Source organism: Neophocaena asiaeorientalis, unplaced genomic scaffold (genome assembly GCF_003031525.2).
Source record: "Neophocaena asiaeorientalis asiaeorientalis breed wild unplaced genomic scaffold, Neophocaena_asiaeorientalis_V1.1 scaffold45, whole genome shotgun sequence".
Lineage (NCBI taxonomy): Eukaryota > Metazoa > Chordata > Mammalia > Artiodactyla > Phocoenidae > Neophocaena > Neophocaena asiaeorientalis.
Genome location: NW_020174642.1, coordinates 2,819,744 through 2,847,497, shown reverse-complemented (window position 1 = coordinate 2,847,497; position 27,754 = coordinate 2,819,744). Strand labels below are relative to the sequence as shown.

General features: G+C 41.9%; 2 protein-coding genes across 2 annotated transcripts in view; both read right to left on the bottom strand.

Moving 5' to 3' along the window:
- The window catches only part of SLC5A3 (solute carrier family 5 member 3), a 29,299-nt gene extending 16,314 nt beyond the window's left edge, over window positions 1-12,985 (bottom strand). Inside the window, exon 1 of the mRNA XM_024758383.1 lies at window positions 12,864-12,985. The gene's annotated coding sequence lies outside the window, so the exon portion shown is untranslated. The remainder of the gene's footprint in view (window positions 1-12,863) is intronic.
- MRPS6 (mitochondrial ribosomal protein S6) overlaps window positions 1-27,754 on the bottom strand; it is a 92,842-nt gene that overhangs the window by 51,325 nt on the left and 13,763 nt on the right. Inside the window, exons 3-4 of the mRNA XM_024758416.1 lie at window positions 13,322-13,921; window positions 12,864-13,063 (exon numbers count right to left, since the gene is read on the bottom strand). Coding sequence (XP_024614184.1) covers window positions 12,864-13,063; window positions 13,322-13,921 — 800 coding nt within the window. The remainder of the gene's footprint in view (window positions 1-12,863; window positions 13,064-13,321; window positions 13,922-27,754) is intronic.

Sequence of the window (27,754 nt, the reverse complement as noted above, 5' to 3'; positions counted from 1 at the left end):
TGACTGAATAACGGACTGAAGAACTAAAGGATAACACTGGAATAACAAGGTAAATTAGAACACAAATTGAACATTCTATAACTGTATTGTAGTGATGTCAAATCTGAGTGTAATGGTCATGCTATGGTTAGGAAGAAAGTCCTTATTCCTAAGAAAGGCATGTCAACAATGCCTGCAGCTCTCAAATGATAAAAAAAGAGCCAATATGGCAAATTAGTGATCTAGGTGAAAAGCATACAGGTGTTAACTGAATGGTTCTTATACTGGTAACTCTTCTAAAGGTTTAAAATTTTAAGATAAATATAAAATACTCCAGCAAAAAAAAATAAATAAATAAAGGGAAGGGGTGGTGGAGATAAAGCAAGAGTGGTAAATGGTGATAACTGCTGAAACTGGGTGATGGGTACAACACGGAGATTCGTTAAACGAGTCACCTTTACGTATGCTCGAGTCCACATCTTAATTCTCACTTCTATAAAATGGGAAAAACATGTACCTCAAGCCAACTTCATCAAGATAGATTACTAGATAAAAGTCCTGTGGAAAAAAAGTAAGCATTAAACTGTCATATGCTGTCAATTCTTTCAGGAAAGCTTGAAGACGACCTATAAAATAAAAGCCTGCTGAATTGAATGCCATGTTAATATAACCACTCCAAGACCTCTGCACTCATCCTTGCTCTTCTGCCCCCAGTTAATGGCCATGGCTCGCTCCCTCACTTTAGTCTCAGCGTTGCCTGAGCACTATAACGAAAATATAAGGCCACATTTGTCCCCTTATCCTGCTGTTTCTCTTCACAGCATTTGCTAGTTTGTCTCCCTCATTAGAATGTAAGCCCTATGAAAGCTGGAACTTTGTCCTACAGTCTAACCCTCTATTCCCCAAACACATGGTAGTGCTGGCACCTACTAGGCACTCAAAACAGGTATCCTTCAGTCTAAAGGGACTTTATAGCTCTAATACCAGTACAGTGTACACTGTTTTCTACAGATGCAGTGATCAAAAGTATAGCTTCTAGTTTGAGACTGCCTTTAGGATCCTGACTTGGCCCCTTACTGAGCTGTGTGGTCCCGGGTACCTTTCTGCTTCAGTTTTTTCATGTGTAAAATGGAGATCACACTATCTAACCCTTAAGATGGCTGAATATTCAAGGGGCGGAGGGAATACACACACACACATATATGTAACACACACACACACACACACACACCCTGCTTAAACCAGCCACTAAGAATTAGGTATTACAAACCATAAGATTTACAGATCTCGGACATCCAACCAGGTCAACTTGGTGGTTTACCGTCATGTTTTCTGTTCTCATCCTACTTGGCTCCAATTTTATGTTCCTAGAAGAACAGAGGCCAAGAAGTTTCTCATTTTTCCATGAGACTGAGGCCAGAAAATGTAAACACAAGAGTCTTCCTGGTAGACCAGATTCTAATTCTCCCAGGAGGCCAAGTCATAAAATAGAAGATCCTGAAATTGGGATGTTTCCTCAGGCAGATACTTTTGGTTAGAAAATTTTAAAACCTTCTCATCTTCTCCAAGGTTTAGGGAATACAGGATTTTCAAGAAGTAAACAATAGGACCATGAACAGGATAACTTTAACAGAATTTGGAAGGACTGGAAGAAATTATGCCCTGAACTGAACCTAAGAAGTGAACATAAAACTGAGGCACGGTTTTGTAGATTACAAATGCAGCTGGATTTTTCTCTTACATTTCAAAGATAGAACTAGTAGACTGGTATAAAAATCCAGAAAAATAAGATCAGAAGTGCTTTCCTTGGATGTCAGAAGGTAGGAGATGTTGAAATTATAAGTAGCTTCCAATTATTTCATCCTAATCAGATAAAATATTTAATAAAGGAAATGATATTAGAAGGAATTTCTTTTCTCCACTTTAATCTCCTTAAACTGAATTTGCACAAAATCCTGGCCCTCAGTCTATACATAAGAATGGCATTCCTGAGACCAATCATGCTACTAGAGTCTGGTGGACTAAAGATCATCCCTGATGGAAACTCAGTGTCTAAGGTTTTCAAGGTAGTATACTTCACAAAACTGCTTTCTCATGTAACTGCCAACAAAACAGAAGGCAAGCAGTATACCAGCACAAAAGAATGACAATCAAAACAACCTACTACTGGGTCATATATTTACTTAATAATGGCTGAAGCAATTTTTTTAAAAGGACACTTAAGTACACCTTCCCTGCAACATACGCCTGGCAAAGACCTTACCCCAAAATTTCGCTTTTTATTCAGCAGCAGAAACTCACCTTGAATCCGAATCAAAACCAGTACTGAACAATGTCTTATATTCATAATTTGCACACAGGACACCTGAGCAACTCTAAACAGGACAGGTACCTGGGACTTTGGTCCTCCATCCTTCTAATACAAGCAAAGACTACACATGGGTTCCCACACGAGGACCTTCCCAGCACCTGAAATCCAAGCTCAGCTATGACCTGACCACCGCACGGTCAATGTGCTCTCATACTGAAGTACATCCAGAGCAATCTGGCTGTTACAGCTGCACGTGGGTTTCTACACCTGACAAAATTAAAGCATTATAATAGGCAAGGTAGGTGTCAAGGAGACACTGAAGTCTAAACAAAGACAAAACCAGGAATTTTTTTTTTTTTGGCCACGCCACATGGCTTGTGGGATCTTACTTAGTTCCCTGACCAGGGATCGAACCCTCGCCCTCAGCAGTGAAAGCACGGAGTCCTAACCACTGGACTGCCAGGGAATTCAGAACCAGGAATTCTTGATGCTAGGACAGAAGCAGGGAAATGCCACTTTATGAGCACTGAGAGCTCCAGGTTGAGGTTTTAAGTCCCTACCTTCACTTGCAATTCCATTTTCAAGCTCTCATCCACATCAACCTCTACTGAAATGTTCCCAAAGTGGGTAAGGGTTCCCCTAACCAGGCCACTGTAATCATAATAAAAATGATGGGGGAGAGGGATGGGAACAAATCAACTGTATGCTGGACTTGAAAGGTAGGGGAAACTAACTGGACCTGAGTTTATTTGCACTTTTGCTGTTATGTATCTGGAGTGAGAGTGGGGAAGTAATAAAGACAAAAAGGGCAAGTTAGTCAAGGTAATGACTTGGCTTTCATTCCATGGAAACATGAAGCCTGGCCAAAAATTATAATATTGTATCATCCTCTTGTTCTATCCTCTGACTAGAAGAGCACCTGATTTTTTTCATAGTAATACTATATTCCAAGGATCATGTGTCATATAAGCTAATGTGAATTTCATAGATATACCCTGAGCAAAAAAATGTCACTTTCTAGATAAAGCAGTCTTTTCCAGGAAGCAGTATTTCAAACCTGGAAGGCTTTAGTACAGTGGGTGTAAACCATGCTTAAAATAAGCAATCACCCAGACATCTAAAGAAAAAGTGGACTATGGATACCAATTTCTGACAGTTCACACTAAGTCAACGCCTCAGTCTTTGTACAGCTCTCTGAAGTCTATACGTACACTTAGCCTAAATGGGCATACATAATCCACGAGTCCAGAACTAGAAACTGATACTTTTAAGACATGAACATGTCTGCCATTTACTAATTATTAGTCCTACTGTAAATCAATGACCAATTAACAAGATGGGTTCTGTCAATGTGTGAGCAGCAATTTTTGTAACCTAAATGCTAAAAGAGTTCTAAAGGCAATTAAGGATGTCTTTAAAGAACATCTCAAGCCCATCATCTAAATCAGAGATTACAAGATGGCAGCCATACCTGACCAACAGATACATTTCCTTAGGTCCATGGTGCTTAAATATTTTTAGTTGCGACATCTTAAAAATCAGACTTCCTGTAAAATCTGGATTTCTGGCTAAGAATAGGATAGAAAAGGACAAGCTGGCAAAACCTGGCCCACACTCCCCATGGCAATAATAGACTGTAGTGGTAAGCACCAGCACCACAAGCATGTGTGCACCCACACACACGTACAGACACACACACGTACAGACACACACACGTACTGTAGTGGTAAGCACCAGCACCACAAGCATGTGTGCACCCACACACACGTACAGACACACACACGTACAGATACACACATACACATACACACACACACACACCTACCTTCCCCCCACCCCTAGCAGCTCTACCATTTTACCACGGGCCCACCTAACTCCTTTCAGTCTTGAATTACAACACTCCAAACTATGACAAAATAAGGCTGATTCATACTTACCCAGTTTTTAAAACACCGTAGTCAAAAGAACTCAACATATAACCTTTCTATTTCTCAGGCGACTTTGTTGAACAGCTTTCATTAACTCATGAATATATTTACGCTTCACATTGCCATCTCCAAACACAATAAAATGATTTCAAAGTTAGAAGCATTACTATTCGATCTTCTTGGTCACATTCTTGTTTCTTCATCCACTATTATACACTCACACACACACATATTTCTCAACCCTGCTTCATACAGCACCCAATACCCTACATCACCCAATATTTCATTATGCAGCTTCAGAGTAAGATAATCAGGTAGAAAAAAAGTCACAAATTAAGTCTGAAACAAAGTTGGACTTAAAAAACTGACAGTTAAGTACACATCAGTACAATATGTGCATTCTCTTGTAAATGGTCTTATTTTTGACTTGGATCACAGGTACCCCTGGCTTACAAGACAATTATTTAAAAATCAATCAAGCGTGTTAATGAATGTTAACATGTTAATGTTAATGAAACATATACATTCCAGCAACATATGCTATGATGTTTAAAAAATAAAATAATACTGTTGTATTTTAATTCCTTTATCATAAGAAAAAAATCTGTACCAATAGGAGTGGGAAAAAATCTCTCAAAATCAACAATTAAAAGGAAAGATGTAGTTTTATAATACATTGGTCCATCAAAAATGAAAAGTAAAATACTAACTGAAGATATCATGTAGCAGCAGAAATCAATTAGGCTATGATCTATCTGCTCCATGTGTTGATTTTACTGAAAAAGGGTCATCCCTAAAGATTTAGCAATTGGCAATTAGCAATCAAACATTTACTGAAGATTAAAATACTAAGTTTTCCCTCCACCTGCCTCAAATCACCTGGACACTTAGCCTATCTAAAGTAATTCTTTTCTTTAGATTGTTCCCTGTTCTTCACTTTTCCCAACCTTCTCACTTAAAGAACACATTAAACCTAAGTACTAGTTATACAAGGTCAGATGAGAGAGATGAACACAAAGCCCACTTGCAAACAGTTTAGTTGTTGATGAGGAACCCCACTGCACTCAGACTGGGAAAGGCCAGTAGCTACTGAATAAACGCTGCACATCTGTCTGACAGAGAGGCCGTTCCAAGCAGTGGAGTTCATTCATGGGCTCCCTCACACACACATTCTACGTTTCACGGATGCAGAAGCTAGACCTTGCTTAATTAGCATACAAGCTATTACGCAGTATGGCTCATGTTCACTAATACAAAAATTTCTGAGCAAGTACTATATTCCAGGTTTGATTCAGTCTTGGATTCTGGTAGCTTACACATAACAAAATTTATCTTTTGGAGTCTCTGCATTAAGAAAGTGGGAATAATGGAAAACTACACAATAAAGTTTGATAACTTGCCTGAGATCACAAAGCTACTTTAATGACATACTGAACACCTACTACCACTAAGGTCGTGTTACCATTTTATCTTCAAAGACTCTCCAACTGAGGGATCACTCCCATCTTACAGACAGAAATGAGGATCCAAGAGGGTTAAGACTCCTAGGATGTAGGTGCCAGGAACCAAAACCAGGTTCATTGTTTCTAAAGCTCTTCCTGCTGTCCCAGTGTCAGTTCTTTGTTTATTCCAACATAACACAACCAGGATCTTCATTTCGGATCTTAATTTCTTCCATTCATTTAGAAAACAAAAATCGGAGCACTTATTGAAGCAAAAGCCTTTGTATCCAAAACAATCATATACAAAAGTAGTAAGTGAAAAAGGGATTAAGGATAAAATAGGAAATCAAAAAATCATACATACATAACATTTTATCTACATTTCACACATAAACATATTTGCCAATCTTAATATGGGGTCAAGCACTTGGAGAACGGGATTGATGATGTGGAGCTCCTTGCTGACCGAAGTTCCTGCTGCTTGATCTAAACTGTATCTATAAATGCATCATCTACAATCTCCATTCCAGTTTCATTAAAGTGGAAAGCTTTAGGAAATCTTGTAAAGCAGTCTACATACAGAATCATCCTGGATTATTGCTATTCTTCCTCCAAAACTTTGTTATTACAGCCATATCTAATTCTACAGCCGTTATTTTAGTGACTCACCTTTATCAAGTTTTTCCAAAGAATCCAACTTGGTTTTCAGGAAAAAAAAAAAAGTTTGCATTCATTTCATCAGTTTACATATTTAAATTATTATAAAAGCAAGATTACCTGCCATGAAAGAGTCTTGGAAACCAACACAACTTCTGATAAGCATACAACTCTCTCAGTGCAAAGTGCACTGACTTGAAAGCAACTTACTAGCACAAGAGGTCAGCATGCTATCTCACATTCAAGAACTGTTTTAGACAGATAGAAGAGGAATCCCCATAAGGCAGCTAAGTGAACATCAACCTTGTGTGCAAAGCAGAGCAGAGGACAGAAATGAAACAGACCTGACCCTCAAGAACATGTAACCTACAAAAGGAGATATGAAACATTCACCAATTAACTGTAATACTAAGTAGAAAGTGGTCCATGTGATAAGACACAGAAACACACCATGCAAGTCCAAAGGAAATATTATACTCATAACAGTGCAGGTCCTCAATATTTGTTTCATGTACCACATGAGTTAAAATGAACTTGAAGCATGTTTTCATGGAGATGATGGGGTAATACAGGAGGGCATTCCAAGAAAAGCAGTGTGACACAGGCACCGAAGGAAATAAAAGGGAATGGTATTTATAGGGATCTACAGCAATTCTCTTTACTTAGTACTGTACGAAATGGAGAATGAAAGAAATTGAGAGATGAGGTTAAAAAAAAAGATTGGAGTCATATCACAGGTGGCCTTGGATGCCAGACTTCATTAGGAATATCTTTGAAAAAGAGCACATTTCTGAATGTGCTGTAATTTGGCAATGGTGTTGACACAATCAACTGATATGGGACGGTAATGATGTAATCAAAAAGACATCATTATACAATGCTTTGTGACAATGGTTTGTGTTATTTCCTTAAAAATGCATCCCAATTTAATTCTTTCAAAGTATCTCAAGAACTTATATTCTTGCACTCCAAAAAGCATATTTACAGGCATTGATTATCCTCCCCCCCAGCAATATGTTAGAGAGACCACCTAAGAAACTGCAAGAATCTAAGCAAGAAACATAAGTAGTTCAGCTAGGGCAGAGAAGAGACTATATGGGATTGAGACTGAAGGAACAAAGAGTTGGATTGGTTCAGCCACATGTGATAGAAAACAGAAGCTACAAACAGAAATAAGCTGGACAAGTTTTGGGGTAGGCAACTCATTAAGTTTGAACCACATTGAGTTTGCAGACCCAAGGGAACATCCAGGAGGCTATAACCAGCACAGAAGAGTACAAAATGCCAGAGTTCTTGACTTGTTACCAAAAAAAAAAAGGCAAACCATATGAAGGTCAAACCACATGAAGGCAAAGGTACAGTATATAAAGAGGAGGGAAAGGAAGGAATCAAAGCAGAAATCTCAGAAAACAGCACCGTAAGAAGCTAAGAGAAATGGTGAACCTAGGAAATTATGTGTCTGTAAATAAGGGATCAGCAATTTTTTGGTAAAGGACCAGATAATAAATATAAACAAATGAATAGGGTTATGTTCCAAAACACCTGCATTTATGGACTCTGATATTTGAACTTCATATAACTTTCATAAAATACTCTGAATTTTTTCCCAACTATTTAAAAATGTAAAATCCTTCCTTAAGCTCACAGACCATACAAATGCAGGTGACAGGTTGGATTTGGCCTGTGAACCATATAGTTTGCCAACTCCTGCTCTAAGTACAACAAGGATAACAGGACTGGATTAACTGTCTTTTTCCAAACTTCTGAGGGTAGTTTTTCCTTTAGATAAATTGAGAACTTACCAAATATTCATTACATTTGAATGATTTCTTTAAATCTGACTAATTCCTTAAATTTGATTCCCCTAAGAGATTAACTACATGTGTTGGTAACATTCCTTGTTGGTTTAGAACTGCCTTCCACTAAAAAGATGTATTCCTCATCTTGAACAGACAAATTCTACCTGAACTACAAATACAGTGAAGATACTAGATGAAAAACATTACTTCAGAATTTCCTCAATGCTTTCACACTTAGCTTTCTTTAAAGTGATTTTATAATCTAAAGGTGAGAAGATTCAATAGCAGTCTGCATCTGAAACATGTAGATTCTAAAAAGCAACAAACATCTGTACTGAATGTGTGAGTCACGAATAACCGAAGAATTTAGTGCAGAATGTCAAACTTCTGACAAGCAGTCTTCATACATACAAACCATGTCTGGTGAGGAAGGATTCCTTACCCCCAAGCCACTCCTTGTACCTTAGCTGTAAGCTCAGGGGCAGGAACAGGACTCCTTCTTCAATCACTTGCTGCGGCAATAAGCTGTAACCCAAGAAAACTTTAGTACCAAGTGAAAGTACAACATTGCCCACAAGGCTCAAGTCTTTCGTTACTGGATAACTATTTTAAGTTGCCTGATTCCAAGTAGACAAAACACAAAGGGTGATTATTAAAGATACAAGCTAAGCTGTTAAGGGAGGGCTCACAGAAGGAAAAAGAGACTAACTTAGCCATCTGACAACTGGAACAAATATTTTTCCATTTGAACTTCTGTCTGCCACCAACTGACAACAAAAGTATCACTAGGTCCTAGTTATCAAATGTTGCCAAGCAAGCCAAGCTACAATGACCTAAGGTTGGCCAGTTCCATACTTGAGTTCATTATTAGACCCTATGCCTACAAAAAGTATCTAAAATGCAAACATTTTGTAGCAATTACTTTCACAAGATCCTAAACTTGGGACACAACTCTAGAGTACACAACTTTTGCCAGGTTTTCTAACCCAAAAGGCTTGACTGAGGAGAAACAGAAGAGACTCTTCACTGCATTATCAGAAAACCTACTGCTTTGCACAGTTTTAGGAATATCACTACACTCCTATTTCTAAACTTATAAACCCAAGTCATAAATTAAACTCAGTACATCGTAAAACTCTTTACTTACAAAGAACTAATTCAATGTTATCGTAAAATTTAAACTATAATCTGATTTTCAATGAAATTAAAAATGAAGGATATTAAACATAAAATAACTTGTGAAATCTCTTTTAATGAAAAAGAATTTGATTTCCAAAGTAGCTATCTACTTTTATTCTTATTTGAAAAATTATGCCAGAGGATATATAAATGCTATTTTATTGTACATACCTATATTCACTTAGAATTAAATTAATTATTATTTAAACCATTAACCTTTAATTCTTCATGTAAAAATTCCTAAGTAGCAATGAGAAGACTTCAGGAAAAAATATTTTCCCAGGGCTTTCACAACTCTAAATATGCCAATTGTGATCATCCTCTGGGCAAACGTGCTAAGACATGATAAAATGTTCCTAAACTAAGTAACCAAAATATATAAATGTCCTGCATAGATCTTTTTTTAACCTCAAAATTCCTCTTCCTGAGCCTATCCCAAACGTAAAAATTTTCTACGAAGTTCACACAGCTTTTCAACACAGTGTGTGGCTTTAAAATTCAAAAATTGTCTTTCCAATCTTTTACCTAGCCGAAATGAAATACCAATGTGTTAAATCAAATTTCAAAGTGAAATCAAAGGACAAGCCATTTCTCAAACTCTCAGGGGACCTCAGAACTCAGTGTCATGTCTCACCTACCAAATGCATGACCCCTCCTCCTCTATCTACCTAAACATTCCCACTGCAAGAGGTCAGGGTAGAGGTGAAGAGATAACTCACCATCTCACAGGCAATTTGTTACTTTTTCAGTTGTTAGAAAAGGTTTTCCATATGCTGAATTGAGACTGCCTGGAACCCTGCAGCTTGTGATCTTTCTTCTACAGCTATGTCCTTCCATACTACAGCCTTGAAAACCGTGTTTGCCAGAAAGGAATAAAACTCTTACGATGCTGACCGATGACAAGACTTTTCAATACCTTTTTATTCTGGAGACACTTCTACCTAACAATCTACAACTGGTCTAAGCAACCACCTTTTCAAATGGCTTTAGTCACCTTTAAAAGTCTGGTTTCACAACATCCATTACTCTACCGCATCAACTTTCAGAATTAACCACATTTATCTACTTTTCACGCTAAATTAAAAACGGGGAATACAGAAAGACAACTTTACATACACACGTTTTAATAAAATTCAAGCTAAATGGTACCTGCAAATAAACTTCTTCTTGGGAGGGCTGGTATCTACATTCGTTAGTACACAAACTTGAAAGCGCAACACAAGCAGAGATTCATTATAATGGACTTCCAATTGCAAACTGAGAAAAAGATAGAACTGAAACTTCTAAGTGACTAACACACAATTGTACGTAGTTCAATAAAGATTCATTCTATATACTACACCCTGAAATCTTCCAGTGGGGACTCCCACAAGAGTCTGTGCTACAATGCAGTGAGTCTTTAACACAAGAAATGCTGTGAGAGCCTCAACACAGTACCTGCATCTAAAATGTTAAATCTCTTCTATGCTCAGTTTTCACCCTAAAGAGAGGAGGAATGCTCTTCAGGCCTACAGAGTACCACAAAAAAGAAACAGGGAAACCTCTCTGGGAATCCAAGAAAAGACTGCAACTTCCACATCTTTTACGAGAGTTGTCTAACATAGAATATTTCCTCAATTCCAAGATACATAAATGATCTGAGGAAGGTGCGAAAGGAAAATAAGTCATCAAGGGGTACACCGTAAGAGGTATACATTTCAGAATCTAAAAATATAAAAGATATGCGTCTTAAAGTTGAGGAGTTACATAGAATAGGCTACCTGCAAGCGGAACTGCAAACCACTGCATATTAGAAGGAAGGCTTCCCCAAAGCCTGTCAGAGATATACAAGCTCATGGTGGCATTTTTCATTCATTTCCCCCAAAGTATGGATCTTATTTTAGGATCCAATTTCCCCAAATGGAAAGCAAGCAAAACTGTTCAAAACCAGTAAGTCTTTGTGTTTGTTACCCACTGACAACCTACTCAAAAACAGGTTTTATGAACAATACAAAAAGAGAAATTTTTTGTTGTTTAATCTTACTTTATTTAGGTCAAGGATCTCTTCAACACAACTTCATCATTGTTACAATGTCCTTATCTGTAGCCATGGAGGCCTCCGCCTCCAGGGAGGAGTTCACCTTGATTATTTGCAAAGGGCCCCTGCCCAACCTCGCCAGGATTTCAAGGAAGGTTAATTGAATTATTATTTTAAATACACTGTACTATGTGGCTTATCTAAACTGGAGTAAAAAATGTATGATCCACACCAAAGACTGTGAATCCTGGTTGTTACAGGATACAAAAAAAAAAAAGGAACACAGAGGAAATACATTTAACTAACATACTTGAAGCTCTGTTAACAAATGTACAGTACTTGGCAGCTATGCTAAAGACAAAGAAGAGTTCTGAATTTTCATTCCAAAGGTTTATGGAATGAACAAATACTATGTCTATACGTTGACTCAAATACATTGACTGTTTAATGATACGTGTTTTCTCCCTAAAACAAGGTGAAACAAAAGAAATTTCAGTATCTCCATTTCCCAGGTTCTGATAGCTCCTAAAACGCATAACTTAAAGGGAGGACTTAAACTGCCACATAATTTTAAATGTTTCCTTTTTAATACTGTGCTTTTCTTTTCTTCATTGTTCCCATTCTCTTTAAGCAGTGTATTTCAGTATAGAGGAAAGACGGCCAAGAAAGGGGCAATACTCAGGAGGCTAAACGATGCAATCTTACCCTCCCCCAAATTCAGGGAGAACAAGCTTGGGGACACAATGGCATGCCTGACCAGACTCTCCAGACCTGATCGAGAGACACTGGTGTCTTTTCCACTTTACAGTGTGCAAAGAACGGAACGATTTTCTAATGCTCTGTGATTGGCAGCGTTTCAAAAGCGCTTGGACCAAGACCCCAGGCTTAACTTCCTAACAGCTCCTTTTCGAAACTGACCCAAAACATGGAATGTGCCCAAGCCTCTGGCGCTGTAGGAAGCTATCTTCCCAAAGTTCGAACATCGAATTATTATCATTTTTATTATTATACCTGGAAGGGAAGGGGGGAGAGGAAAAAAAGCACACACCACACTCTACGTTACCGAATTCACGGAAGAATGGGGATTTCGGCGACGGCTTGAGGAGTACCTGACCCAGAACAGAGAACGAAGAGCTGCCTCCGGGCCGCGGGTCCCTGTCCTCGGCCACAGCGTTACCTGGAGTGAACGGACTGCAGGATCGCTTAACATCCCTCCAAACCTGAAATCCTCTACCTCAAGAGCAATCAAAAGCAGAGGGAGCCAAATTTCTTCCGGAAGGCGCAAAAAAGGCCACAACTTGGATGAATGAAACTGGGCTAAGGGCACCCGGAGCAGGGCTGTCGCTGAAGTCAGAAAACGAGAAGTCAAAGATTTTTTTTTTGACGTGAGAGCCGGTTCTACGCGACCGTGGTCCAGACAATCGCACAAACACGCTTTGGAGAAGGTTTTATTGAGCGCGGACGGTTCCGGGGCGGCCGGCGGAGGCGAGGCGGAGGCGGGTGGGCGGCGGGGCTGGGCCGGGGCGTGGTTCTGAGGGGAAGGTCACTTACCCGCTGCATGGCTTTCAGGATCAAAGCCAGCTCGTAGCGGGGCATGCCCGAACACACAGCTCTCGGCTCCGAACCGAGCCGGCTCCCGGGACGCAGGAGGGCGGGGACCGCGCGGACCGGACAGGATGCTGGGCCGGAAGGCTCCCAGGCGGCGAAAGCACGCTCCGGCCGAGCGAGCCCGGGCTTTAAGGCTCTGGCAGCTGCGCAGACGGGCCGCCACGCCCCCTCAGCGAGCCACGCCCCCGTAGGCCAAGCCACGCCCCCTCTGTGAGGCGGCTGCGCCGCCCCCCTCCACAGCCGCGCTCCCCGCCGCCCGCGGTCCCCGCCGGGACCCCCCACCCTGGCCCCGCAGGTGCTGCGCGGGGGGAGGCACCGCGGGTTCGCCCGGGAACCTCCAGCGCCAGCCGCACGCCCCCTCCGACCCTGCCGCCGCCGCTGCCGCCGCGCTTGCTACGTACAGTTCTCGAACCAGCTGGAACTTTCCATGCCTTCCGTCTCATCCTGGGCGGCGGGCGAGCCTGCGCCCCCGTGTGCGCGTGCGCTGCGGTGCGGTCTGGCCCGTGCGCGCGCCCCTACCCCGCGACTTATCGGCGTGAGGGGCCTGTTCCGTGGCTGCGCTGCTCCGTGCGGGATCTCGGCCGGACCAGGGGCTCTCTCCGCCCCCGGCCGCGCACCCGGGTTCCGGAACGTTCCCGCTTCTGTCTGCGTCCTCCACCCGCACTCCGCGGGGGATACAGGGGCTGGGGGGCCGGCTACCCCTCGCGCCCTTGCCCACAGCTCTCCGTTCCAGTGCGGCTGCTGGCGCGGCTTTCCGGGGCCCCTTCTGCGGCGAAGTGGGCGCCAGGCGCTGGCAGTGGGCCGCCGGGTTCGGATCGTGCCCGTCCCTCGCCGGCTGCCTGACCTTGGGCAGGCTCCTACAAAAAGGGGATGCGAAGGGCACCTACTTCCCAGGGCTGTGATGCCTCTGAGTGAGTTGATGCTCTTAAGCCGCTGAGAACGATACCTGCACAGACCGGCATTTGTTGTTCTATGAGCACGGCCTGACCCACGTGGTGTTGCTAAGGATAGGCTAAGACTTTGGCTCAAATGTTTACTGGGCGTTCATTTAGAGAACCAGCTGAATGCTTGGAAAGCCACTTAGTAACTGTCCAGGATCGTGCGTGCCCTGGAAGGAGTGGAGCCTCATCCTGTGTACCCCTTACCCCCTCAAGCACGAACGCAGAGGTCACCTCCCTCCAGCCGTTGGCAGTACTCTCCCTGGCAGGAGTTGTACTAAAGGCATTTGTCTCCAGCTGCACTCTTTAGAGTCGGAGTCCCCTGCAACTGTAGCCTCTGCCCATGCTTGCCCCATTAAAATGGTCCGTAGGCGAAATGTTTGTCAACTTTTAAGTGCTTTAATAATAGGTAAAACTTACTGAGCACTAACTATGGATCAGGCACCACGCTACGATTTTTACATTGCAATGAGGCAAGAACTATTCTTAACCCCACTTTAGGGATTTAGAAATACAGACACGCAAAGGTTATGATAGTAACAGAGACAAAGTTTGCATCCAGACTATGGAGACTGAGCTCATACTCTTATTCAGTAGACGTGCTCTGTGTGAACCAAGAACGAGTCCCTTTGTCACCTTATCCAGACACCTTTCTATTTCTCATCCCCAAACTCCCATCCATCACCAGAGATAAGGATGGTTTGAACACAAACTCTTCTGTGATACCTGGATTTTAACATTTTCCTTTCGTGGACTACTCCACCACACATATTCTTCCAAAGAGAAACCATAGAAGTATTAATACAAATTACCTGGTTAGTGTAATTTCGCCTTTGGATATAAAGAGTAGAATATTGTAAATAAATAAAATAAGGAAGTAAGGAATTTTCTGGACCTTCAGAAGTGAGTTACAGGTTTCCCAGGATGGTCCCTACTTCAACTGTCCCTCGTGTTACCAATCATATGTCCCCGTTTGAATGAGGACATGTGGACCCCAAAGGAATATGCTGAGCCAGAGACCAGGGCAATACCAAGAGCTGACTTCAGCTTTTAGCATTCCACCTAGGAAGCGCCACAGTTTCCCCCAGTGCCCAGGGGTGAGTGAGAATCTGGCTGCTTCTTCTCCTCCTCCCTCTAACCTGAGAAGTAGCATAAGGAAATTAGCCTGATTGCCTAATGCTTCAACACAGTCAGCACCCCCAACTCTCCCAAGCTGGTGACTGCCTGAGGGCTCATTCCATTTCTTCTGAAAAGGAGAAAAAGGAACATTTGTACTCCTTTGATTATTTGAAGTGCTGATTAAAACAGGCCTTCTGCAGCGAAACTTGTAAATAAGGAAGTATCCCATGTTCAGTAGCTGTTTACTGTTCCATCTTTTGTTGTTGTTAATAAACTTTACACCCCTTCAAATTTTTTTTTTTTTTTAAGCACAGCTGCAGAATGCTGGCGGGATCATTTAAAAATAATAATAAAATCACAGAGAATGCTGCTGCAAATTTAATGTCTTCCTACTGTAACTATAAATGTAAATTCACCAAAAAAGATTTTTGTGCAATGTATAGTCATCATTTAGAATTATAAAATATTTCTTCAGTATCCATGTATAAATTTTAAAAATTGCTCTGATGCTTAAGAATAAGCTTAACCAAAAAGGTGAAATATCTGTATACCGAAAACTACAAAACACTGATGAAACAAATTAAAGCAGACACAAATAAATGGAAAGATATCCATGTTCATGGGTTGGAAGAATTAATATTGTTAAAATGCCAATAGTTCCCAAAGCAATCTACAGATTCAGTGCAATCCCTGTCAAAATCTCAATGACAATTTTTAGAGAACTTCTTTAAAAGAATCCTAAAATTAATGTGGAATTTCCAAAAAAACGCTGAATAGCCAAAGCAATTTTGAGCAAGAAGAACAAAGCTGGAGGCATTATAATTCCTGATTTCAAACTGTATTACAAAGTTATAGTACTCAGAACGGTACTAGCATAAAAACAGACATACAGACCAATGGAACAGAATAGAGAGCACAGAAATAAACCCACACATATGAGATCAATGGATGATCTTCAACAAGCGTCTAAAAATACACAATGGGAAAAGGATAGTCTCTTAACATATAGTGCTGGAAAAACAGGATATTCACTTGCAAAAGAATAAAATTGGACTTGTCTTACACCACACACGCACACGCACACGCACACACACACACAAATCAACTCAAAATAGGTTAAAGATGTATATATAAGACTTGAAACCATAAAACTCCTAGAAGAAAACATAGGGAAGAAGCTCCTTGACATTGGCCTTGGTAATAATTTCTTGGATATGACACCAAGAGCAAAGATAGACAAATGGGATTGCATTAAACTAAGAAGCCTCTGCACAGCAAAGGAAATAATCAACAAAATGAAAAAGAAACCTACAGAATGGGAGCAAATATTTGCAAACTATGTATCTAATAAGGTGTTAATATCCAAATATATAAGAAACTTATACTATTCACAGCACTAAATAAATAAATAATAACCTGATTTTAAAATGGGCAAAGGAACTTAATAGACATTTCTCAGCAGAAGGCATGCAAATGACCAACAAGTACGTGAAGAGGAGCTTGACATCACTAATCATCTAGGAAATGCAAATCAAAGCCGCATTGAGATATCACCTCACACCTGTTAGAATAACTATTACCGAAAAGTCAAGAGACAACAAGTATCGCGAGGGTGTGGAGAAAAGGGAACCCTGTACACTATTGGTGAGAATGTAAATTGGTGCAGCCACTATAGAAAACGGTATGGAGGCTCCTCAAGAGATTAAAAATAAAACTCCCATATGATCCAGGAATCCTTCTTCTGATTATATATCTAAAGGAATGAAATCAAGATGTTAATGAGATATCTGCACTCCCATGTTCATTGTAGCATTATTCATAACAGCCAAGACAGGAAAGCAGTCTAAATGTCCATGAGTGGATAAAGAAGATGTGGTAAATGGGACATTATTCAGCCTTTAAAAAGAAGGAAATTTTGCCATTTGTGACAACATGGGTGAACCTGGAGGACGTTATGAAAGTGAAATAATCCAGACACAGAAAGACAAGTACTATGTGATACCACTCATATGAGGCATCTAAAATAGTTAAACGCATAGAAGCAGAGAGTAGAATGGTGATTAGGAGGACCTGGGAGAAGCAGGGGAAAGAGGAGGTGTTAGTTAGTCAAAGAACACAGTTTCAGTTCTACAAGAAAAAAAAATTACTCTGTAATTTAGAGTCTCCTAAAGATTTGATATGGTATACGTTTAAGATTTGATTAGCCAGAAATTATAATACATTTTCAAGTAACTTTTTATGAAAGGGAATAGAAAAGAAAAAATAAGAAGTCAAAATCTGATCCTATTTCAAAAAAGTAACCTCAGCTTATGCCCTACATAAGTTTAATCACGTTTACCCTTTTATTTTATATTACAGTATAATGAGGCTTGACCTTGAGTCACACTAGATCATTAATTCTCAAAGATATCTCAAAAAGAGTCCTGTATCTCTAAATACAACCCTCAGAAAGTGAAGAAATGTGAATGTTTTCAATCAACGGAGAAAATAATCCCACGGTGGAATCAAGTCATATTTAAGGCTGTCAATCATCACTCTCATCAGCCTATCATCTTCTTGCTGATGAAAGGGAGCCACCCTTTCTGGCAAATGTGAGCTCCCCATCCTGTATCTCACTTCACTAAGACCTGAGATTGTTCCATCGCTAATTGCTCCCAGAACATGGACCTGTGAAATCCTGTTTCTCTGCCTGGCTGCTTAGTACGTACCTTTGTTCCTCATCCCTCATCCAAGTGACAACATTTCACACTTATTTTGTTTTTAAATGATTTACCAGTATACCGGTGGTATTTCCTAAACCCCCTACCCACAGCCTTGCCCACGCTTTTAGATCCTTTCAGCCTTGTTGATTTGCCTGTGATTCTTTCTGTCTTCTCAGCAAGCCTCTAAGAAATATCTAGACTAATCTTTACCTCTCTCACCCCGTCAGCTTGCATGTGCTATTGGTTGTGTGCCTCGCAGAATGAAATCCTGTGTGCTACATATGTTGTTAGGTCAGGCATTTGGGGAGTTCCCTAAACATCTTCCTCTCTATTAATTCCCCAATTTCCAAGTTTTGTTTTGTTTTGTTTTGTTTGCGGTATGCGGGCCTGTCCCGTTGCGGAGTACAGGCTCTGGACTCACAGGCTCAGCGGCCATGGCTCACGGGCCCAGCCGCTCCACGGCATGTGGGATCTTCCCGGACCGGAGCACGAACCCGTGTCCCCTGCATCGGCAGGCGGACTCTCAACCACTGCGCCACCAGGGAAGCCCCCAAGTTATTTTTTTAATCTTGAAAAAATAAGGGTTTTTTTGGGGGGTGGGGGGGTGCAGCTCAAATTTGGGCTCCACTTATAAGAAAAAAAAGAAGATAAAGCCAAGTTTGCCTAAAATGGAATGTTCTCTTACTTGCACCCTTGCCTACCCTCGCCTGCAAATAAATTATGGGATGTTTGTGGGAGATGTTCTCCTTACCACAGTATCTTATTTTTTAGGAAAGAAATGCTTAATGTATTTTTTAACTTTATGACTTTAAAAAGACAAAATACTTCCTGCATCTCCACTTATTGAAGCAGTTAGGTTTTCTTCTAACATTATTGTGAAGTATCCCCAACTGCCTATTGCAAGCCCAGAATTGTTCTTCTTTTTTTTTTAACATCTTTATTGGAGTATAATTGCTTTACTTTCTGCTTTATAACAAAGTGAATCAGCTATACATATACATATATCCCCATATCTCCTCCCTCTTGCGTCTCCCTCCCACCCTCCATATCCCACCCTTTAGGTGGTCACAAACTACTGAGCAGATCTCCCTGTGCTATGCAGATGCTTCCCACTAGCTACCTATTTTACATTTCGTAGTATATATAAGTCCATGCCCTCTCTCACACCGTCCCAGCTTACCCTTTACCCTCCCTGTATCCTCAAGTCCAACCTCTACATCTATTTCTTCTAATCCAAGAACACGGTATATCTCTCCATCCGTTTGTATCATCTTTCATTTCTTTCATCGGTGTCTTATAGTTTTCTGCATACAGGTCTTTTGTCTCCTTAGGTAGGTTTATTCCTAGGTATTTTATTCTTTTTGGAGCAATGGTAAATGGGAGTGTTTCCTTAATTTCTCTTTCAGATTTTTCATCATTAGTGTATAGAAATGCAAGAGATTTCTGTGCATTAATTGTGTTTCCTGCTACTTTACCAAATTCATTGATTAGCTCTAATAGTTTTCTGGTAACATTTTTAGGATTCGCTATGTATAGTATCATGTCATCTGCAAACAGTGACAGCTTTACTTCTTCTTTTCCGATTTGTATTCCTTTTATTTCTTTTTTGTCTCTGATTGCTGTGGCTAAAACTTCCAAAACTAAGTTGAATAATAGTGGTGAGCGTGGACAACCTTGTCTTGTTCCTGATCTTAGAGGAAATGGTTTCAGTTCTTCACCATTGAGAATGTTGTTGGCTGTGGTTTTGTCATATGTGGCCTTTATTGTGTTGAGATAAGTTCCCTCTATGCCTACTTTCTGGAGGGTTTTTATCATAAATGGGTGTTGAATTTCGTCAAAACCTTTTTCTGCATCTATTGAGATGATCATATGGTTTTTCTCCTTCAATTTGTTAATATGGTTTATCACATTGATTGATTTACGTATATTGAAGAATCCTTGCCTTCCTGGGATAAACCTCACTTGATCATGGTGTATGATCCTTTTAATGTGCTGCTGGATTCTCTTTGCTAGTATTTTGTTGAGGATTTTTACAGCTATGTACATCAGTGATATTGGCCTGTAGTTTTCTTTCTGTGTGACATCTTTGTCTGGTTTTGGTATCAGGGTGATGGTGGCTTCATAAAATGAGTTGGGGAGTGCTCCTCCCTCTGATATATTTTGGAAGGGTTTAAGAAGGAAAGGTGTTAGCTCTTCTCTAAATGTTTGACAGAATTCACCTGTGAATCCATCTGGTCCTGGGCTTTTGTTTGTTGGAAGGTTTTTAATCACAGTCTCAATTTCAATGCTTGTGATTGCTCTGTTCATATTTTCTATTTCTTCCTGATTCAGTCTTGGAAGGTTGTGCTTTTCTAAGAATTTGTCCATTTCTTCCAGGTTGTCCATTTATTGGCATGTAGTTGCTTGTAGTAATCTCTCATGATCCTTTGTATTTCTGCAGTGTCAGTTGTTACTTCTCCTTTTTCATTTCTAATTCTATTGATTTGAGTCTTCTCCCTTTTTTTCTTGATGAGTCTGGCTAATGATTTATCAATTTTGTTTATTTTCTCAAACAACCAGCTTTTAGTTTTATTGATCTTTGCTATTGTTTCCTTCATTTCTTTTTCATTTATGTCTGATCTGATCTTCATGATTCCTTTCCTTCTGTTAACTTTGGGATATTTTTGTCCTACTTTCTCTAATTGCTTTAGGTGTAAGGTTAGGTTGTTTATTTGAGACGTTTCTTATTTCCTGAGGTAGGATTGTATTGCTATAAACTTCCCTCTTAGAATTGCTTTTGCTGCATCCCATAGGTTTTGGGTCGTCGTGTTTACACTGTCATTTGTTTCTAGGAATTTTAAAATTTCCTCTTTGTAAAGAATGAAAGAAGAGAGCAACCAAACCAAAAAAACCAATGCACAAATGATAACAAGTGCTAAAAACTATATGGAAAAAAAAGAAAACCGACAGACAGAACTCTAGGACAAATGGTAAAAGCAAAGCTGTACAAACAAAATCACACAACGAAGCATACACATACACACTCACAAAAAGAGTAAAAGGAAGAAAAAATATATATTGTTGCTCCCAAAGTCCACCTCAATTTGGGATGATTCGTTGTCTATTCAGGTATTACACAGATGCAGGTACATCAAGTTGATCGTGGAGCTTTAATCTGCTGCCCCTGAGGCTGCTGGGAGAGATTTCCCTTCTCTTCTTTGTTCGCACAGCTCACAGGGGCTCAGCTTTGGATTTGGCCCCGCCTCTGCGTGTAGGTCGCCAGAGGGCGTCTGTTCTTCGCTCAGACAGGACGGGGTTAAAGGAGCCGCTGAGTCGGGGCCTCTGGCTCACTCAGGCTTGCGGGGAGGAAGGGGCAAGGAGTGCGGGGCGAGTCTGCGGCGGCAGAGGCCGGCGTGACGTTGCACCAGCGTGAGGTGCGCCGTGCGTTCTGCCGGGGAAGTTGTCCTTGGATCCCGGGACTCTGGCGGTGGCGGGCTGCACAGGCTCCTGGGAGGAGAGGTGTGGAGAGTGACCTGTGCTCGCACACAGGCTTCTTGGTGGCGGCCAGCAGCCTTAGCGTCTCATGCCCGTCTCTGGGGTCCGCGCTGTTAGCCGCGGCTCGCGCCCGTCTCTGGAGCTCCTTTAAGCGGTGCTCTGAATCCCCTCTCCTCGCGCACCAGGAAACAAAGAGGGAAGAAAAAGTCTCTTGCCTCTTCGGCAGGTCCAGACTTTTCCTGGACTCCCTCCCGGCTAGCCGTGGCGCACTAACCCCCTGCAGGCTGTGTTCACGCCGCCAACCCCAGTCCTCTCCCTGCGCTCAGACCGAAGCCCAAGCCTCAGCTCCCAGCCCCGCCCGCCCTGGCGGGTGAGCAGACAAGCCTCTCGGGCTGGTGAGTGCCGCTCGGCCCCGATCCTCTGTGCGGGAATCTCTCCGCTTTGCCCTCTGCACCCCTGTGGCTGCGCTCTCCTCCGCGGCTCCGAAGCTTCCAACCTCTGCCACCCCCAGTCTCCGCCCGTGAAGGGGCTTCCTAGTGTGTGGAAACATTTCCTCCTTCACGGCTCCCTCCCACTGGTGCAGGTCCTGTCCCTATTCTTTTGTCTCTTGTTTTTTCTTTTTTTTTTTTGCCCTACCCAGGTACAAAAGAAAGAGGGTTATCTTTTGGAATGATCAGTTATTTGCAAATCTTCTTGCTTTTCTTCTTTTCTCCTCTGCACCAAAATGTTCAGCATCTTAATGAGATGGCCTTTGGGACCCAGAATGACACTTTTACCTCAGTTAATAATATGACCGATAGACACTGGGGAGTTTCTTGCCTTTTGGGAGGTCTGAGGTCTTCTGCCAGCATTCAGTAGGCGTTCCGTAGGAGTTGTTCCATGTGTCGTTGTATTTCTGATGTATTTGTGGGGAGGAAGGTGATCTCCACATCTCAGTCCTCCGCCGTCTTGAAGGTCTCCTCCCTCAAGTGTTCTTAATGTTAAATGTCAATAATGTTGAAGATATTAAAAAGCTTTATGTTCTTTCTCCACAAGTGCAAAATACAGAAGAAAACATGTGGAAGGATTTGAGATTTAGTAAAATAAACAAAGGCCAGGAGCTGGAGAAGGTTGTGGGTGGATGAAACACATCTACAGGGGTCTTGGAGGGGCAAAGCTTTCTGGGAGAGGCGGGAGCACCCGGCAAAATAATGATGGGCAGTCATTCAGGGGAGGCCTGAGAGGGGCATGAGCCTGCCCTGCTCAGCACACAGGAGTTTCGAGGCTGGAGGTGATCAGGGATGAATGGATTCAAAGGGGGCATGTGTGCAAGTGAGCACGTGTGCAAGCAGGGACAAGCTCAGAGGGCATTGTGCAGGCCAAAAAAGGGGTGGAGTCTTGTGAAGGTTGAAGGCAGGAGCGTTAGGGATAGAATCTGTAGGATTTGGAGACTGATCAGTTATCTGAGGGGCAGCTAGCGAGGCACGTGTCAACAATGGCAACAAACATTCTCGACTGAATTTCCTTTAGTTCTGGTCACACCCCCATGTGGTGTTTCCTCAGCTCCTGGTTCATAAAGCTTATATTACAACTCAGTGTGTTGGTGTTTTTTCTCTGACTGTCTTACCTTCATAAATCTTCATAACAATGTTATAATCTTCTGGAGGACCTAGGTGATATCTTTTATTGCTCAAAATTGTCTCCCTGTTCAGGACTTTAACCAAAAGAAGGAAAGTGACAGTCCTGAAGCCTGCAGGAGAAGCACCACCTAAATGATCCAGCCACCCAAGGAAGGTTGAAAGGTGGGTGTCATGACACCACTGGTCAACACTTCCTGGTAAGAAGGTCATACATTCAAGTACCATCTCAGAGTCTAGCCCTCTGTGAGGATTATCCCACGCTGTGTTTCTGGGGCTCTGTTGAGGTACGTTTGCAAGAACGCCCACATTGTCATCAGACAGGACTGAATAGAGCTTTAGTAAAAGAAGCAAAGCCCATGGGCTTCCCTGGTGGCGCAGTGGTTGAGAGTCCGCCTGCTGATGCAGGGGACACGGGTTCGTGCCCCGGTCCGGGAGTATCCCACATGCCACGGAGCAGCTGGGCCCGTGAGCCATGACCGCTGAGCCTAAGTGTCCGGAGCCTGTGCTCCGCAACGGGAGAGGCCACAGCAGTGAGAGGCCCGCGTACGGAAAAAAAAAAAAAAAAAAGAAGCAAAGCCCATAGGCACTAGATTACGCCTAATAGCTGTGCAGCCCCCGTTGACTCAAGGTCAAATTTGCCTTGGCAAAACAGAGTTGTGCCCTTGATCTGAACTTCGTTGACTTTCCCTTGGCAAAGGAAGATGACAGCTAGGCAAGAGGGTGTAGGAGGCAGAGGGAATTCCAACAGAGAACATATTCAGGAGGTAAATGATTATTGTCACTGGAGAAGGTATTTAGTAGGTAGCTGACTTCCTCCAAAGCTGCTGTGAGGAAGACTTTATACTTTAGAAAGTATCAAATCTAGATATATTATTTCAATATTAGAGAGTATCTACCTTCTCAGATTGCCCATATTTTAAAAAATAAGTGCAATGGCAACAATAGCAGCTATCCATGCTGCCAGTAAGAAAAAAGTTTTCCTCACATGCAGTTAAAATTACAAGGTAATTGGGAGCCATTAGGTGGTTCCTCCCACAATAAATCATCTTGAACCTTCAGCCTAGGTTTACTGAGGCCTTAAGAGAACATGCAGGAAATGTCTTGGGAATTTAGTTCCTCACTTGAATAAAGAAGTCCACAACTGACCTTAGTATTAAATACATAATCACTAAGAAAACTTTCCCATATTAATCACATGCTCATCTATAATAGCACTGCAAATGGAACAAGTCGTTTTAGTGATAAAGAATCATTACCTATAGTGCTATTATTAAATGATTCCTACAGAGGGTTATCTTTTGGAATGATCAGTTATTTACAAATCCTTTTGCTTTTTTTCTTTTCTCCTCTGCACCAAAATGTTCAGCGTCTTAATGAGATGGCCTTTGGGACCCAGAATGACACTTTCACCTCAATTAATAATAGGACCGATGGACATTGGAGAGCAACCAGATAGGAGACTCTCCTCCTGTTATTAATGATTCAGTGGTTTAGAAATTACAAGTCCCTAGATGCAGTAGCATAGCAGGGCAGTTAGTCTGGTGGTGAGGAAGACCAGCCACCAGCAACACCTAGGATCAGGAACCCTCGTCCTTTTCTCACCTCATCGCCACTCACCTGGATACTGTGAGGCACATCCTTACACTGGGGCTGAAGGATCTTTCTGGAAATGTAAATCTGATTCAGCCTCTCCACAGCTTAAATACCTTAGTGGCTCCCTATTGCCCTCAGGGTAAAGTCCAAACTCCTCAGCAGGGGTTTATGAGGTCCCTCCTTCTGTAGGGGCCTCCTGTCTGCTTCCATCACTCTCGTCACTCCTTACCATGTCACCCCATTGTGTTTGCAAGTCCCTGAGCTCTGCGTGCACTTCCCCCCCTGTCCTTTGCCCTCTGCCTGGAACACATCCCACTCCCTCCACCCAGCCTACTCCTATCCACCCCCTTTTTAAAATTATGAAATATATAGACAGAGATTGCATGAAACACATATGGAGAATTTAAAGAAAAATTATTCAACAAGCATGCCAGAATAGCACATCCCAGAATCCTCTTCTGTGCATCTCCACAAACACAACCCCAACTCTCCCCACTTTCCTTGCTTTTCTTTATGGCGCTACCATCAATGTATGCATTCCCTAAGCCGTAGCTTATTGCTGCCTGCTTTTTAAGTATTGTATGAGTATCTTGATTTTCCCCCCTCAACATTGTGTTTATGATCCAAGTTATTCAACGTAGCTGTAAATTTATTTATTTTCATTGCTGATACTACTCCATTGTACCACAATTCATCTGTTCTGCTGATGGACGTGGGTTGTTTCCTTTGTGGGTGGCTATCACAAATAATACTGCTGGGAACATTCTTCTACATAGAGACCAGTGCATATATGTGCACGTGCAAAGAGTTCCTCTAACTGCTGTCCCTAGGCGTGGAATGCTACCTCGCAGAGTATGTAAAACTTCAACTTTTCTACATAATACCAATGGTTTTCCCAAGGAGTGGTACCAGTTTGCACCTGCATCAGCAGTATGTGTGAGTTTGCTAATTCCTCTTTTCTTCTCAGGTCTCAGTTTTGACCACTGCGCTGCAGAAAGCCTGCCCTATCCCTGAAAGTCTGGGTTCGGTGCACCTCTTTTGTACTTCTTTAGTACCTATGCTCACCTCATCATGACACTAGTCATACCTTGTAACATGCACATGACAGATGTGAGAAGAAGCTGCTCAGATCCCTAGCTGCTGTCCCTCTGGACCGGCTGCTCCACTAGAGCTGAGGCCACGTATCCCTCAGGTGCTCCCAGTCAAGGACTGAGCACAGTGAAGACACAAATCCAGGCTCACTTCTGTTACACACAGGACTCCTCTGATGGGTGACTTGGGCTCAGATACTTCCCAGGGACCCGGCACATCCTTTCTTGGAATTGCACTGCAGTGCAAAACTCTCCCTATCCGCCCCTCCTTCCTTCCCCCAGCCTTGCACAGATGTCAGACCGGTAATGCAGTCTGAAAGCTCCCCCCACCTTCTCTGGTTCCCTCCCTTTGTCCTTCATAGGCATTTCCTCCAAGAAATCTCTTACATGTCTAATCCTATCTTGGTATCCACTTTTAGAGAACCTAAATTAACACAATGTAATTTCCTCTTGATTTTGTGGCCTTAACAATCAACAGAAAAATTATGAAAAAAGAAACTCTTGTGGCCCCAGTGCCTAATAGAGGGACTAGCACACGGTAGGTGCTGAGTAAATCTTGGTGAATCAATAAGTTATTTATTTCATAAGTGAGATTCCCACTTCTGTGCTCCGTATGAACACATTTCTAGTGTCATCTGAAAGGCAGAAGAAAACTGCTTGGCCAAACTTGATACCTCCTTTATTTCCATAGGCATAGCCTCAGACTGTACTTCCTAATTAAAAGGTGTGGCCAGTGTTCAACACTGAACGAAGCAGCTAAGATTCGCTTTCTTTCCATGCGGGGAAGGCAAAGACTCCTATTAGGTCATTGGTTCAGGAATACTCTCCCTGGCTTCTCATTCCATAGTTCAGAAGCCTCTGACCACAGCGCTTCCTACCAGACTTGTGAGAATCTTAGAAAAGTGAAGGGACCTGTCATAAGTAGCTTCTCAGATGGTCTCCTATGGTCCCCACCTACTGGCATTATACTTCATATAGTTCCCTGTCCTTGAGTGTGAGCCAGATTTAAAGACTAAATTCTAAAGTACTGAATACAGCAGAAGTGATAGACGATAACCTCGGAGATTAGATTATAAAAAGACTGGGGTTTCCATTATAGTCTCAGAGATGGAGTGGAAAAGACACTGGGTTTAGAGCCAGAAGACCTAAGTGTAGTCTTTATCTGTGTGACACTGGCCAAGACATTTCAGGGAACAATAATACCTAACTAACTCCTCTAACTGTTTTATTCAGGAAGTTATATAAGAGAAAACTTTTATTGAGTGTTGTTCTACAGACTTTTATGTGTATCAACACAAACCGATCACAGCAATCTGATGAGTGGATACTGTCATCATCCCCATTTTATAGATGAGTCAACTGAAGCATAGAGACATTAAAGAATCTGCCCAAAGTAATACAGCCAGTAAGTGCTAGAGCCAGGATTTGCACACAGTAATCTAGCTCCAGAGTCCACATCATGAACACAGCTCTATATCTGTGGGTGAAAGCACTTTATCTAAGACATTATAGGAATATAAATCATGCAGTGACATATTGGTGTAAAGACAGACACAGCAATCATTAGAGCAGAATAGAGTCCATAAACAGATCCACACACATATACGGTCAACTGATTTTCAACAAAGTTGCAAAGGCAATCCAGCAGAGAGAGGATAGTCTTTTCAACAGATGATTCTGGAACAACTTAATGTCTTCACACACACGCAGAAATGAACCTTGATCAATACCTCATACCATATGCAAAAATTAACTCAAAATTTATCATAAACCTATTTAGGTAAAACATAAAGTTATAAAACTTCCAGAAGAAGAAAATCTTTGTGACCCTGAGTTAAAGACTTCTTAGTTGCAACACCAAAAGCACAATTCATAAAAGAAAATACTGATAAATTGGACTTCATCACAATTTAAAACTTCTACTCTTGAGAAGATATAGTTAAGAAACAAGCCAGAGACCATGAGAAAATATTTACAAACCACGTGTATGATAAAGAATTTGTGTCCAAATATATAGAGAAATTGAAACTCAAAACTCAGCAGTAAGACAACTCAATTTTTTAAAAGGACAACAGGGCTTCCCTGGTGGCGCAGTGGTTGAGACTCCGCCTGCCGGTGCAGGGGAGACAGGTTCGTGCCCCGGTCCGGGAAGATCCCACATGCCGCGGAGCAGCTGGGCCCGTGAGCCATGGCCGCTGAGCCTGCGCGTCCGGAGCCTGTGCTCCGCAAAGGGAGCGGCCACAACAGTGAGAGGCCCGTATACCGCCAAAAAAATAAAATAAAATAAAATCATAATAT